We start from the raw sequence: 15,265 nt of genomic DNA, 5'->3' as shown, positions 1-15,265 counted from the left end.
AATAAACTAAAGTAGATAACATGACAGTCCACCGGATCGATGCTGATGTGCTCATTACTTACAAAACTCTTTTATAGGAAAACATAAGTCAATAATGAAGATGGAAGAAAACAGTGAATAAATATTCTTTAATGTACTACTCCACCTCAGCCCTGCACCCTAAGAGTCAAAAACTTAAAGTTATAACAAAAACTTTTACGTCTACTAAAAAGTATCCGTGATTTCTCTGACACAGGAAAATTTCCCGGAACTCTATAACTAATTCACATACTTTTAAACAATCAAATAGTGCTGTTGTTTATGTCCTAAGCAATGTTTATTAATTTCAACTGTGGTGTTTAATAACTTCAACGTCATCGATTCATATAGTCACGTCTGATAATTTTATTATTCAACTTATTAAATTATTTATTTATTTTACATCCCCTAATTGTCTCTATATTTTGATGCGCATTTTTTGTCAATTCATTTCCATTCTCATTTTCTTTAATATTAGTATTGTGTTGTAACCGCTTTGTATACGGCTTAAAAGCTTTCGAATACAATCAATACAATTATTGTTATTGATATTATTTTTATTATTCTTATTATTATTACTATTTTTATTGTTATTACTCTATTATTATCATTATTATTATTAGTATCATTAAAATAACTAATTAGATGTCTATTCAGTTTTAGGCACAGAGTTTTGCAGTGGCTATGTTGACACGTTTGGAAAATGGAACACAGGCTTCTATTGTCCCCAAGTTGATGTTGCTGAAGCATCCTACTGCTGTGGTACTCAGACGTTCAAGTACTGCTGCAGTGGTAAAGAACTTGGCTTAGAGAGGAAAACCAATGAACCAGATGAGCAAATGCAAGTACTCAGCGCTAGATTGTGTTTTAATCCACGATATAACCTCATATTTGTAGAATAATGAAAAACTAGTGCTTTATTGAAAACACAAAGTATAACTAAAAAACAGGACGTTACCCGTTGCAGCAAGAAAGTATTTAACTATCCTGCGCAAAATAAAAGACTAATTCGTTTATTAGTCTTTCACCACCTACAATATTTATAACTTTTACCATACAATTTAGGTTCTCTAGAAAACTCAAGCTTGGACATTTTTCAAATAAAGGGCTATTTTTTGAGAATTCACCAAATATAAAGAAAAGTCATAAATAAGCTTATTTTGGCTGGTTTTGTAGACAGAAATTGCATAAACTACGAAGCAATGTTTTTTGCGATGTCGAAATGAAACTAAATAGCCTCTATTATTAAGGAATTAGCCTTGAATTTGGATGGATTTTTTTTTCACTCGATAGTGCAGTTTTCTCAAAACTTTTTTTCCCACTTGCAAAGGTAACTAAGAAATGGAGTATTCAAAAGGAGGATTTTCTACACTAGTTCTAGGGTTTTTGATCATGGAGATTTCAGTGGTAGACCTTTTGTGATTTCAAGGCTTTACACTCAAGAAATAACACTAAAATTGCCTTTTGGTGCCATATGACATTTTATGATAGTATTGTCATGGCGATATCATAAAAAGCGTGTAAATGAGAATGTAAGCTCTTAAAAGACCATAAACAGCTCTCTACTATGTTTAGTGCCCTATTAGTGTTGGATAAATAAAACAGAAAACGGGGGACATATCAGCGTTCCCAGCTCTTTTTAAAAATTCCCATAAATTTTCTTCCGCAATAAACTTTTACTTTTAAGATGAACTTTAAATAATAGCTATCATTCCTGAACTAGGTGCTGGGTTTCTCTGTACAACTATTACAACTGTACAACCGTACAATGCGGTACAAATATTGCTGTGTTCACGACCATCAAGTGTGTTCAGGCCCTGGACATGAAAATTGTTTGCTAATTTTCAAATATATAGGACAGAAGGATAAATTGTTATTTTTGGAGAGGAACATAGTTTTAAATCGAAACGGCATAGAATAAAAACACAAAAAAATCAACCAAAAAATAAAGACCTTTTTATTCGAGTCAGCTTTCGTCACCTCCGACAAAACGGGCTGAATACATTTTCTAGTTATATTGCTGATTTGAAGAGGGTTGAGCTGAATTCGGTTGATTTGAAAGAAGGGTGGGTCAGACAGGTTTGGGTGAAGCGGGGGTTGAGTTGAATGATGACTGATTTAAATGAGGGTTGAAAGGCACGGAGGTTGAGTTGAATGCGAGTCGAAATAAATAGAGGCTGAGTTGAACGAGGGTTGAATTACATAGTAGTTCAGTTGAACGAGGGTTGAATTACACAGACATTGAGTTGAATGAGATTTGAGCGTAATGTGTTCGAGTTGCATGAATATTGAGTTGAATGGGGGTTGAATATCATTGATGTTCAGTTGGATAAGGGTTCAGTTAGATGGGGGGTGGAGTTGCACCAGTGTTCAGCTAAGTGGAGGATGAGTTGCACGAGGGTTCAGTTTTACGGGTTCAGTTGAACGGGGTTTAGCTAAACGGTTGTTGAGTTGCATGAGGGTTCAGTTGAATGAGGTTGAGTTGCACGGGGGTGAGTTGCACGAAGATTCAGTTAAACGAAGGTTCGGTTGAAGGGAGTTTGACTTGCATGAGGGTTCAGTTAAATTGGGTTGAGTTTCATGGGGGTTCAGTTGCACGGAGGTTCAGTTAAAAGGGGGTCCGGTTGCACATGGGCTCAGTTGCATGAGGGTTCAGTTACACGGTGGTTTAGTTGTACGTAGATTCAGATGCACGAGGTACAAAAAAAACGTTTAAAAAAGTATCAAAAATTTGTTTCTATTCAATTTATTACGTTTTTACGAGTCAGACAAACATTTCGGGGGATGGAGGTAAAACCTCCTAACCCCCCTCCTGGATAAGGCCCTGGTGTGGAATATTTGACAATAATGATTAGCTCGTGGAAAATCAGAATTTGTAAAATTATCTAAGTTTCTACTTCATTTACATTTTGCCATAGATATATTTTGTAAATTCAAGCTTATTCCAAATCTCACAAGCCTAATTCATAGACAAAATGGAAAACAAACTTTGCCTCCAAGAAAATACTTGATATTTGCGTTCAAACCAAAGCGGTAATTTACAAGGAGCCAAGGCTAAAAAGTTTTTATTCTTGGTTATTTATGCACATCTGAATTCAAATATATGCCATCGTATTTACAGGGTTCTGTTGCTTGGGGTTTAATTACACGAGGGTTACGTTAAACGCACACCACATCAATCTATAGATGGAAAAAAGGATTCTTTTTACAGAAGCCCCATGGACCTTGGCTAGGAAAACAAAAGTAAAATATAGAACATATACTGTTACATATACTATTCAGTCTTAAAGAGCACAAGAGACATTATTGTTATACTAAAAGAACGAGTGTTTACATCGCGTATCAAAATAAGCAATAAACGCTTTACAAGTTTACTCATGCACTCTATAAAAAACCTTATAATCTTTTGCTGCCCAAGTAGGCCGGCCCTTCTGTTTTACGGCCCCAAATTGCAATCAGAAATTCTGCATCCCCATCAAATACGGCAAAGAGCTCAAACCTCAGCTTATTGAGTTCTTTGTAAGCCAAAAGATGGTCCCAGGTGTTTCTCACTATATTTAACTTTTTTGAGGGAAAAAAAAATCCGAAATCCTTCGTTGGAAAATCCAATATACTTTGGTTATGGAAAAGCCATCTTTATCTTAGAATGTTATTTAAAAAAAAGGTATTGTATTCTTTAAATGTGATATCAGTACATGCACCATTTATAAATAACAGCGACTTTTTCAAAGTTTTTTCTGTTCTTGAATTTTTTTTCCCTCAACATGAATTCTTAAGCTCCAAGTAATTGGCAAATACTGACCCTGTCCCCTCTTGCGCATATATCTTCAGTATTTTCCTGGAAAAAAAACACCATTCAAATAAAAGCACTTCAGCAATAATCTATCTTTATTTACATTTCACTTCTCTGACTAAAGAATGACACAGTAAAGAAGAATGAGCTTTGAAGTAAACTCATGACTAGCCTCCTTTGCACAGTTATTGGCATAGAATTCCCATGGAAATCATGGGAAATGATTATTTTCGGAATCGAGCGGTAGGCCCAACGGTTACAGAATACAGTAGACGTCAATGATAAAGGCTGTGAATTTTAATGACTGTTAACCAGATTAGTCGTTTTTCTAGAGCTTAAGCAAATGGTTTATAAAAGATTTTTCATAATTTTGTAGAAAAAATAACAACAAAAAACTGATTAAGAATAATTTAAAAAAAACGAAGCTGGTAGATATTTGCATGACAATACCATTTGAAGATACGAATGTAAGGCTATTTATATTTTAATCTCAAACCTTCCCTTTCATGATCCACCACATCTAGCTTAGAATTTTTTTTATTACAGCTTTATCCATTGCCCTTCTCATAGAACTAATCGTATATAAAGTGATTTTTTAGGTGACGAATGCTTGTTTTTTTATTCATTAGTAGATGGCATTCATGTACATTGTATTTTCTGACACCAAAGAAATTTTGAGTTAAGAGTAAGTTGTTCTTGTTACAAGCAATACATGAAAAGAATAGACACTATAGTGAAAACTACTGTTAGTTTTTGTGTAAGTACAAGAAACCTTTACAAAAAAGAAATGTAAAATAGGTCCGTGTCAACAGGGCGTCAATTTACGAAAATATACGGAAAGGGTAAGATGTAATTTTCAAAATCCAGGGCGCTAATTTTGTTCTTTTATCGATTTTCTTAATGAAAATATGAAAGACATGTTTTCTAATGAAATTCCCGAAAAAAGTATTTTTCAAAGCCTAATGGGGGCTGAAAAAATATAAGGGTCTGTTAATAAATACATTCTTATACCACACTGGCTATACATGACAAATGAAACTCAGAGAGAAGAGAAAGTAACAAAATGAAAAATAAAATCAAAAAGGGTGAAAATACAAGGATTTAAAACACTCTATCTGGTTTCGTTTCGTTGATGATATCCTTTCTGTTTGGGAACATGGAAAGGACTCTCTAATGAGATTTTTTGGCACTTTTGAACTCTTTTTATTCGAATCTCGAGTTCACATTGGAACTCGAAGATTCAGGTAAGCTGCCTTTCTTAGAAGTTTTGATTATAAAAACTAATCCTAGTCTTGAATTTTCTATATATAGAAAGCCGACTCATAATGATCGATATCTACATTTCTCTTCCCATCCTCCTCCTTCTGTGAAAAGAGGGGTAATAATCTCTTTAGTCGACAGAGTTTTAAAAATTTGTTCCCGTAATCATATAAATCCTGAATTAAATTATGTCAAGGATATACTTTTCTGCAATGGTTACCCAATCAAACTCATTGAAAATATAATAGATAGACGATTAAACACGATAAAATCACAAAATAGGGAGATTGTCTTCCTTGATTCACTTACATCGGCAATTGAGAAAAAAACTTTCATTGTTTTACCATACATCCCGAAACTTGGCGATAAACTTTAGCAAATTTAAGAAAAACATAATCTCTCTGTTTCTTTCAAAATCGAACACAAATTTGAACACTTTTTCAACTCAGGAAAGGATAAAACAGACCCTGTACTGGGTAGTGGTGTCTACAGAATCCCGTGTTCTTGTGGAAAATTTTACATTGGTAGGAACCATCAACAACTAGGTGAACGTTTGCATGAGCACAAAATTTCAATAGATAAGTCCCTGAGATTAAAAAATAACAATGACAACTTTGATTCGGCATTGGCTTCGCATATTTTCGTAAATCCGACCCATCTAGTTCTGTTTGACGAGGCAACCTTAATATCAACTGTAAATGGCGTACCACAAACTTTTAAAGAGGTAATTGAGAAAGAAATTTTAAAGAGGTAATTGATAAAAAAATATATGAACCAAAATTTAGCAATAAATAGAGATACTGGAGATATTTCATTAAGCCCAATTTACGACAGTTTAATCTTGAAGGACTCAATCAATTATTTCACCCGAAATAACTTAACAGAACTAGTTTTCATATTTAATGAAAACCGAAATTGTAGACCAGCTAAAGCTATTGCAAGGCGAAAGATCCTTGCCCAATCATCTTGGTAAATTCATTTTCATTGATTCATGCCTGGTTTTTATTCAGTGTGTGTTCTGTCTTTGTAAGGTAAACTTCGAAAGGTTAGATTCCGTTTTTTTTTCATTTTTGTTTAGCACTGAGGACGACTTGGCGAAGGTCCTTGTCGAAATATTTGCTTATATTTTCATATTCATGGTTTCGCCACTGGCTGACAAAATCCTCGTTTTTTCACCCTTTTTGATTTTATTTTTCATTTAATTACTTTTTCTCCTCTCTGAGTTTCATGGGTCTGTTAATCCACTCTCCTTCCACGATTAACGCGCATGTGTGAAAAAATTTGAAGCCTTGACAATTGATGGGACTTCTATTGTTAGCAGGCACATAACCATTTTTTCAAATACACCCTTTTTCAAACTCAAAACATTTAAAAAAAAATCAATTCGAGGTAAAAAAAAAGCACACTAAGGATTAAAGTAGCAAACCAAAAAGTTCATATATTTCTCTCTCGACCCTTCTAGGACAATAAAAATAAACTAAGGACTGCAGACATAATTAACACAATTCTTGTTGCTTAGAGAAGTTTCTTTCTGCTTGATTTCTTCAGTCGTCCATATTACTGAGATAATAGCCAGAAATCGATATGAAAAATAGTTTTTTAGATATATTAAGGATCAGCACTAGAAATGTGTTGCTATCATGAGAGATGTTTCTAACACACACAATAAAGAAGAAAGACCAATTTGTCACTTTTTTCAGTAGAAATTTTAACCTATCATTTGAAATATCACCAATTTTTTCATTCAAAGTTTCAAAAGAAGGCTTCGTTGAATAATATAAAAATAATCTAGTTCTAATTTAAACAAGATAAAAGGGAATTGATTTATTTTTATCTCTCTGTTTCTTTTTGTTTTTCTTTTACTTTTCAAAAGGGAAAACATTATTTTGTGATTCATGCATTTCCTGTTGCTTAGAGTTATTTCTTGTATCATCCTTCACTCGGCTAATAACCAGACGCCGGAACGGAAAAGATGTGCTTGAGTCATTTCACGCTCTTCGAAAGGTGTATCTCATTATAGACACCTAAACTAGAATTCATTAGCTTGATCGATAGCCTCTAGATATTGGGTTAATCTTTTGTCAATTTCACACTCTCTATTTCTCTTGGCATGTTTTCTTAGAAAACACGCCTTGGGCGTTACTTGTAACAAATGACTTCAGGCTAAATCTTATAAAATACTCCTTTCAATTCCTATTGTGAGAGCTTGCAGGCGTTTAGGCTATTGTTCGAACGGGCTGCTTCTTGAAAAGCCGTCACGAACAAAAGATTTACATTCTTGACTTAACTGGAAGGAGTAATAGCCAAGATAAAATCTGACAATAGCCTTTTGGAGCCAAGGGGTTTGAGCTCAAAATATTTTCTAAACTTATGACTGCTACTCATTACAGCTTGAAAAATACTTGGAAAAGAAAGGTTCTTAGAGAGAATACAGAACTGATTGAACAAAAATGGATAATGGATTAGGAGCAATGCTTTGAAAATTCCTTAAAAGAGAAAAAAAGTAATTTAAACGCTATCAACCTGTTATATATGGACCATACGGTCCACTTAAACGGGAAAAGTGTAGGCTATATGAAATTGCTTAAAAGTAAGTTTTACACAATTACGGCAGAATCTATCTACCACAATTTAAATTCTTAGAGATCTAAATTATTTGATTTTTGTTAATTTTCTTTTTTCTCCTTAGCAATAATTGTTGGATTTATTGTAAATGCGAGTTTTTTCAATAGAGTGATGCTCAACGAGTAAAACAAGACTGAAAAATTACCCAAATAAAATGCTTAAAGTGTTTTCAACCATGGGACCACGAGTTCTTACGGAAAGTGTGTCACACGGAACCACTACTGCAAAACCATCCAGCCGTTAAGCTGCGAGAGATCGGGACATAAGTAAATCCTTTTTCTCTATCCAACCCTATTCCGAACTTCTAAGTTAGCTCATTTTCAAGATACATCCTGTAATCTAAATTAATTTTCCGCATACCGACCTTAATGCATGATATGATATGATTTATTAACACTAAAAGCCCAACTGGGCCATGGTTAATACCCAATACACTACAAAAATAATAAATGAAAACACCCTTATTATAAACAAAATAAAACAAAAAATAAATCTAAAGAAAATGATCTCTATGCTCCATGCCCAGTCCAATAAACGTTCCCAAATTCATGTTTAACTTAATTGACGCTCACATACAAACTATTACTCAGTGATTTGAAATCTTGCAGCTTGTATAAATTCAGAAAATTGAACTTCGATTCAAGATATAAGCCTTTTTGATGTGTGATAAGCATAGCTTCAATAAGCCCGACCGCAGAAAATGCATGAAATAACTTCATTATTCCGTATTTTCATTATACGACATTATACCACGTTTATTGCTAGACCCCACGACCCATTCTTGGTTGAGTATAGAATAAGAAATGACTAATCTTTTACGTAAATTTGTCACTTAAATATGCACTTTAATTCTAAGCTTCACAACAAAAATATTTATAGCTCTATTGGATTCTTCATAAATTAAATAAAAAGAAAACATATTTTTTTACTGAAAGTAAGGAGCGACATTAAAACTTAAAACGAACAGAAATTATTCCGTATTTGAAAGGGACTGTCCCCTCCTCAGCGCATCGCTCTTTACGCTAAAGTTTTTTCATTGTTTTAAAAGTAGAGCTGTGAGAAAGAGTCAAACTTTAGCATAAAGAGCAAGGCGTTGAGGAGGGACAGCCCCTTTCATATACGGAATAATTTCTGTTCGTTTTAAGTTTTAATGTCCCTTCTTACTTTCAGTTAATTTTTTTTATTGTATTAATTTCTGAACGTTTTTCAAGTAATGCAGGTTCGAATTTGGCTCACCGTACATGAAAAAAATTAAAACAAAATTTGCATATTAATTTTGGCAGGTTTATTCCGGATATTAAGGGTTGTCCCCTCATCAATACCTTGCTCTTTAAGCTAAAGCTGTTAGTGCTTTTAAAGTTTTTTCTATTCTAATTAAATGGCGCCCGTGTTTCAATTATAGTAAACAGTCAAACTTTAGCGTAAAGAGTAAGGTATTGAGGTGGGCTCAACCCTTCACATGTGGCATAATTTCTGTTTGTTTTTCAAACAATACCGGTATATATGGATCACCCTCTTTAAAATAAACCCCTGCCCGTCACGGAAAACTCCTCCTTGGAGATTTCATCCAACGTAAAGTCCCCCAGTCAAATTCCCTCCAGACAGTTCCACCCTCGCTGAGAACCGCCCCTCTTAGTAAAATTGCTTGTGGACAATTCACCCTGCATCGTTTCATTTGATTCATTTGATTCATCGTTTCATCTGATTTTTTTTTATTTGAATAAGACTTTATTCTTTAATCGGTTTCTCGATCACTCCAGAAATGACCCTTTCCGTGGAAATCATATCCCAGAAAAAAAAAATTGCGGAAAAAAGCCCCTGGACAATTCTCCCGGAACATCTCCACATAAAAAAATTTTTCAAAGAGAATGCAAGACAATTAAAAAATTTCGTATAGCAATTTCGTCCCCCCCCCCCCAGTGTAAAATTTCCCCTGGAATATCCACTCCGAAGACATTTCCCTCCCCAGGGAAGATTCACCCATACAAAACACCCCAAACACTACCCCTCCCACCAAAAAAAGACTTCACAATAACAAATGTTATATGTAAAAGTTCACTACTTGCAGCCCTTAAACCGGGGGACTGTGGGGAGTGGCAATTTTAAACCTAAGGACTTAGTTATTACATATTTCAACTATACTGAAAAAATGGCTATGTCAAAATTTTGATCGGGTTACGTTGGGAAGAAAGAGCGGGGGAGGGGGCCTAGCTGCCCTTTAATTTTTTGGTCACTTAAAAAGGGCACTAGAACTTTCAATTTCCATTTGAATAAGACCTCTCACGATATTCTAGGACCACTGAGATACGATCACCACTGGGAAAAAAAAAAATAATTAAACACGCATCCGTGATATTTCTTCTGGCAAAAAAAAAATTCCTTATTTTTGCAGATAGGAGGTTGAAACCTCTACTGTAGGGTTATGTAATATGCTGAATCTTATGGTATGATTTTCATTAAGATTCTATCAGTTTTAGGGGCTCTTCCTCCCATTTTTGAAAATAAAACAAATATTCTCAGGCTCGTAACTTTTGATGGGTTAGATTAAACTTGATGAAACTTATATATTGGAAATCAGCATAAAAATCTAATTCTTTTGATGTATATATTGGTATAAAAATCCGTTTCTTAGAGTTTAGACTACTATTGAGCCGAGTCACTCCTTATTTACATTTCGTTACCACGAACTGTTTGATTGGAAAAAAAAACTGCCAGTCCATTTGTTACCAATTTTATTAGAAAACTTTAGTCTTTTGGACTTAAATCTGGAGTCTCTCAAAACGAAATGTTATAAATTACCTTAACCATTAATTTTAGGTTTCTCTTAATCATCGGTGTTGGACTTGGAATTACCATTGGACTTAGCATATTAACCCTAGCTATTTGCTTCTTCTTACCTGGCTGCATGCTCCACAAGAAAAGCAGCAAAAACAAAGGTAAGAGTCCCCAATGACAGAATTTGTCCACTGCTCTCAAGTTTCTAAAAAATGTTAGATAAATAGTCACCATAGCATAAAACAGACCATATATTATTAGCAGTCTAAAGAATATTTAAACGAAATACATGATATCAGTTAAAAACACACGATTCATACTATTCAGTTCAGTTCAGTTCATTTTATTTAACATCGAAATACATTTAACTAATATGCCAATACCCGCCCCAAGAAAGATACAAAAAAGCACTTGCGACTGGGCGGGTACATACAACTCATTTACTAATTAATGATTAACTATAAACAAAGGAACAACAAAAAAGAATTAATAATAATAATAAAAAAAAACAAAAACACTAAAAAGAAGAAAGAAAAGAAAAAAAAATCAATCTCTCATCAATTCATTTAAATAATAATAATAATAAAGATAAATAATAATAATAAAAAAAAGAAAAAGAAAAAAAAAAGAAAAAAACTATGAACCTTGACCTAACAAATATTTTTTCAATTTCTTTTTAAATAGTCCCTGGTGCTCAACCGCCTGAATGCTCTATGGAACAGAGTTTCACACATTAGATCCTGAAAATCTAGTATGGAAGCCGGCCCTGGTTCCACTTCTATTCGGAACAATGAAGTCACTAGCATGACGAGTTTCATAATGGTGCAAAGACCTATTGTCACTAAAATATTCACGAAAACCTTCTGGAATAACATCATTCCAGCATTGATAGGAAAATATTCCTATTTGGTAGTCCCTTAGCTGTCCTACGTTCAACACTTGCAACTTGTTGTAGCAAGCTGAAGTGTTATGTGTACCTTCAACATACCCACCAATAAGACGCATCGCTTTATTTTGAAGAGTCTGAACACGTTTAAAATTCACATAAAAATTACTTGCCAATAACATGCATCCATACGAAGCATGGTATAAAAGCAATAAAACTCTCTGAGGTAAAAATTTTTTAAAACGACGAATCACTCTAAGGCCACGTGCAACCTTTGTGGCAACAACATCACTGTGGCGTTTCCACGAAAAATTACAATCAATGTAAAAGCCTAAGTACCTGTTTCTTGAACCTGAACTACAGGCTTAATATTAAACAGAATTCTACCATCAATATCACTGGGATTGCCTACTCTAGAATATACAATAAAATTAGTCTATGTAACATTAACTGATAACCTACTCAAACTAGTAAAAACGTGGAAATTTCTCAGCACACAAATCACTTTAAACACAAGACTATCCAAACAACGACTAGAAAACGTAACTGCAGTGTCATCAGCGAATAACGTTAAACAACAATCTGGAAGATAAAACCTCAGGGTATCCACATAAACCAGATACAGAAGTGGACCAAGGACCGATCCCTGTGGCACACCGCACGACACTTGATAAGGGGAAGAAAAAGCATCATCAATCATCACTTTAATAGACCTCCCACACAAATAACTTTCAAACCACTTCAAACTCACTCCTTTAACACCTAATCATTCTAATCTTTGCAATAAAATTTTTAAAATCTACCGTATCAAATGCTTTCCTAAAATCAAAAAGTACTTTTAGGGGGATTTCACCTTTTACCAAACAATTATTTACAAAATCAACAAGATGAATGGCAGCATGACTAGTGGAATGACCTTTTCGAAACCCGAATTGGGTGTCACTGAGTAGGCTATGTTTTGTCAGATGGTCGTATAGACGGCGATGAATCACTTTTTCCAAAATTTTTGACAATAAAGGCAGTATCGATATTGGTCTCCAGTTTCCGGCATCTGACCTGGCACCCCTTTGTAAAGCGGGATAACCTTAGCTTGCTTCAACGCTTCTGGAAAGGTCCCCGTTACCATAGATAAATTGATAATATGGAGAATACATGGTAGAATATACATTAACACAGCTTTAAAAGTTTTCAGATTCACGCCATCTATCCCAGCAGAATTCGATTTTATATTTTTCACTATTTTAATCACTTCATCACTTGTACACTCTTCAAACTGTAACTCAACAGAATCTCCACGAGAGTCCACAAATTCTTCGCTAAGAAAATTTTCCCTCTCACACCTTACACTCTCTTGAACAGACGAGCCAACCTGAGAATAAAATTGGCCTAAGTGATACGCGACTACATTTTTATCACTCGCATAACTTCCATTTATATCAATGCAAGGCGACTGACTACTTTTCTGATTTTCCATAAACTCATTAATAACCTGCCATGTGGCTTTGGTATCTCCCTTACTATCAGAAAACTTTTCTTCAAAATACTTCTTCTTTGCTTGCCTTCTCATACTGTTTGCCTTATTTCTCAAATAATAACTCCGTAAAATCTGCGTCATCCTGACTGTCAAGATATTGCTCATATAACAAGTTCCTTTTTTTTATCATGTCTATTATTGGCTTCGTAATCCACGGTTTGTGGGGATCATCCTTCTTTTTTTTTGTCAAGCGCAAGGGGCATGTTTTCTCATAAATCGGTTGGAAAATATACATGAACTGATAATACGCTAGAGAAGAATCACCAGAAATTCCCAGGACCGAGTCCCACTTTATACAGCTCAACTCCTCGGTAAAACTATTCAAATTATGCTTTTTCAGCTCACGTGTCAGTATTTTTTTTAGCCGGGATACGTCGTTTTCTAAGACACGTCACATGAGCAATTACCGGGAGATGATCCGAGCCTGGAGTATACTATCACATCTGAATAGCTTTGACTCAAATAACTAGGCCCCACGAAGACGCTATCAATTAAAGTCGCAGAATGAGTAGGGATTCGGGTAGGTACACAAGTTAAAGGGTAAAAGGTCACTTGAAACCATGTAATTAAAAAAAATCCAAATTATCACCTGACAGATCTAAAAGATTATAGTTAAAATCACCCATACAAAAAAAATCCATGCTTATAGATAAAACCAACCTCTTCAACTCATCAAAACCTGCTACAAATTCATCCAGGCGAGCACTGGGTGGCTTATACACCACACTAATTAAAATTTTCCTTTTTTCAATTTCTAATTCCAAACAAAAACTTTCAATCTTACCTTCTATCCATACACCCAAATCCTTCCTCACCATATACTTCATATTTCTCTTAAACAAAAATCCCAGGCCTCCTCGGTGCATAGTGGATCGGTTCCTTACCTCAAAATCATATCCTGGAAAAGAAAAAGCCGAGAGAGATTGGTCAGAACTCAAAAAAGTTTCAAAAATACCCATTATATCAAATTTTGAAGAAGATATCTCAATCATCTGCAGAACATCTAAATACCCCGTAGTAAGGTGGTAATTCCACGTGCAAAGACACAGCGTCATGTCTGTACTAACTTGCGACGGCAATATATAAGAACTCTCACGAAGAGGCTTTGAATTAATAATAGGCAAATCATCATTTCCAATTTGAGCCTCTAAATTATATTCAATACGGAGCGGATTATGCATAAATCTATTAAATTAATAAAGATAATTAAAAATAAGTAAGTAAATAAAATAATTTTTCTTTTATATAAAAAAAAAAAAGAAAAAAAAACACAAATAACCAACTATTACTAAAACACCTAAGAGTGTCAACAAGTGAGCGGATTCGTGTTAGGTGGCTATCACCTTGTTCACGTTTGCAAACATGACCCCGATTAGACCACACATCCGATTTACACAATATCTATCTCTCGCACCTTCAAAATCGTTTTTTTAATTTTCGTAAGATATTCAGTGATGAATGCACCTGATTTAGCCAGCTTTGACGTCGCTCTGAAAACATTATATGCCGTATCTTTAGTTGCAAATTTAAAGAGAACTTGCGCAACAGTCGTAAGTGTCTGGATATTCCGGACAGCGTTCGGAAGTCTAAAACAGTTCACAGACAACAACTGTTCTTTCTGGACATTTACACCCATTCTCTTCACTATATCAAGAACATTAGTACCCAGGTCGATTCTGGGGTCCTGCTTCACTCCGAAAAAAAACCAAAGAATCAAGCAAACGCTCCTGTTAGTAATCGTCCAGCTTTTCCTCAATAGTAGCCACCCTAAGCTCTAATGACTGAATCTGGCTATTCAGGGATGAAAACAGTTTTTCTATTTTCTCAAACTTTACGTTGTATTCTAGCGTGATCGAATCATATATTTCCGAAACAATCAGTCCAGGGTTCAGAGCGGCTTGTTGCGATGAGCCTGCTACTCCTGTCACGGAAACAACTTTTTCCTGAACTTTTTTCTCTATTTCTTTAACTAGGCCAAGTTTAAGCTTTGTAGCTTCATCTTGTGCTAAAGTAAGCTGATTTCGGATTGCAGATGTTTCGCTCGAAGCAGTTAAATCAGCACCCTAAGGGCCTTTCGCAGTTTTCTTTTTCAGAAACTGATAGTAAAGATCAGGAGAAGATTCACACTCACGGAAAGCATGATTTACGCCCTTAGCCGTTTTTTTCAAAGATTCCGCATAATTTCCACTATATGAAAGAAGATTCGCTTCCACCACAGTCTGAAAGTCATGGGATCCGTAGCAAAAACAATGAATTTTGGCGTAGACTCTTTTTGGTTAGTTATGCTAACAATCCGGGCAGGCCAGAGGGGATATCCCTTGAACTGAGCTACCGCCAAATCTCCCTTCTGAAACTGTACCATGATGAAAATAAT

At 34.8% G+C, this 15,265-nt stretch overlaps 1 protein-coding gene across 2 annotated transcripts in view; it reads left to right on the top strand.

The window, feature by feature from the left end:
• LOC148944518 (uncharacterized) overlaps positions 1-15,265 on the top strand; it is a 69,421-nt gene that overhangs the window by 17,346 nt on the left and 36,810 nt on the right. For both annotated transcript variants that reach the window (XM_089100286.1, XM_089100287.1), the window contains 2 exons: positions 676-859; positions 10,514-10,632. In XM_089100286.1, the coding sequence (XP_088956412.1) occupies positions 676-859; positions 10,514-10,632 (303 nt within the window). The remainder of the gene's footprint in view (positions 1-675; positions 860-10,513; positions 10,633-15,265) is intronic.

This window comes from Artemia sp. Qi Xiang Cuo, chromosome 14, assembly GCF_049724085.1.
Source record: "Artemia sp. Qi Xiang Cuo chromosome 14, ASM4972408v1, whole genome shotgun sequence".
NCBI classification, from domain to species: Eukaryota; Metazoa; Arthropoda; class Branchiopoda; order Anostraca; family Artemiidae; genus Artemia; species Artemia sp. Qi Xiang Cuo.
This window is presented reverse-complemented; position numbering and strand designations above follow the sequence as displayed.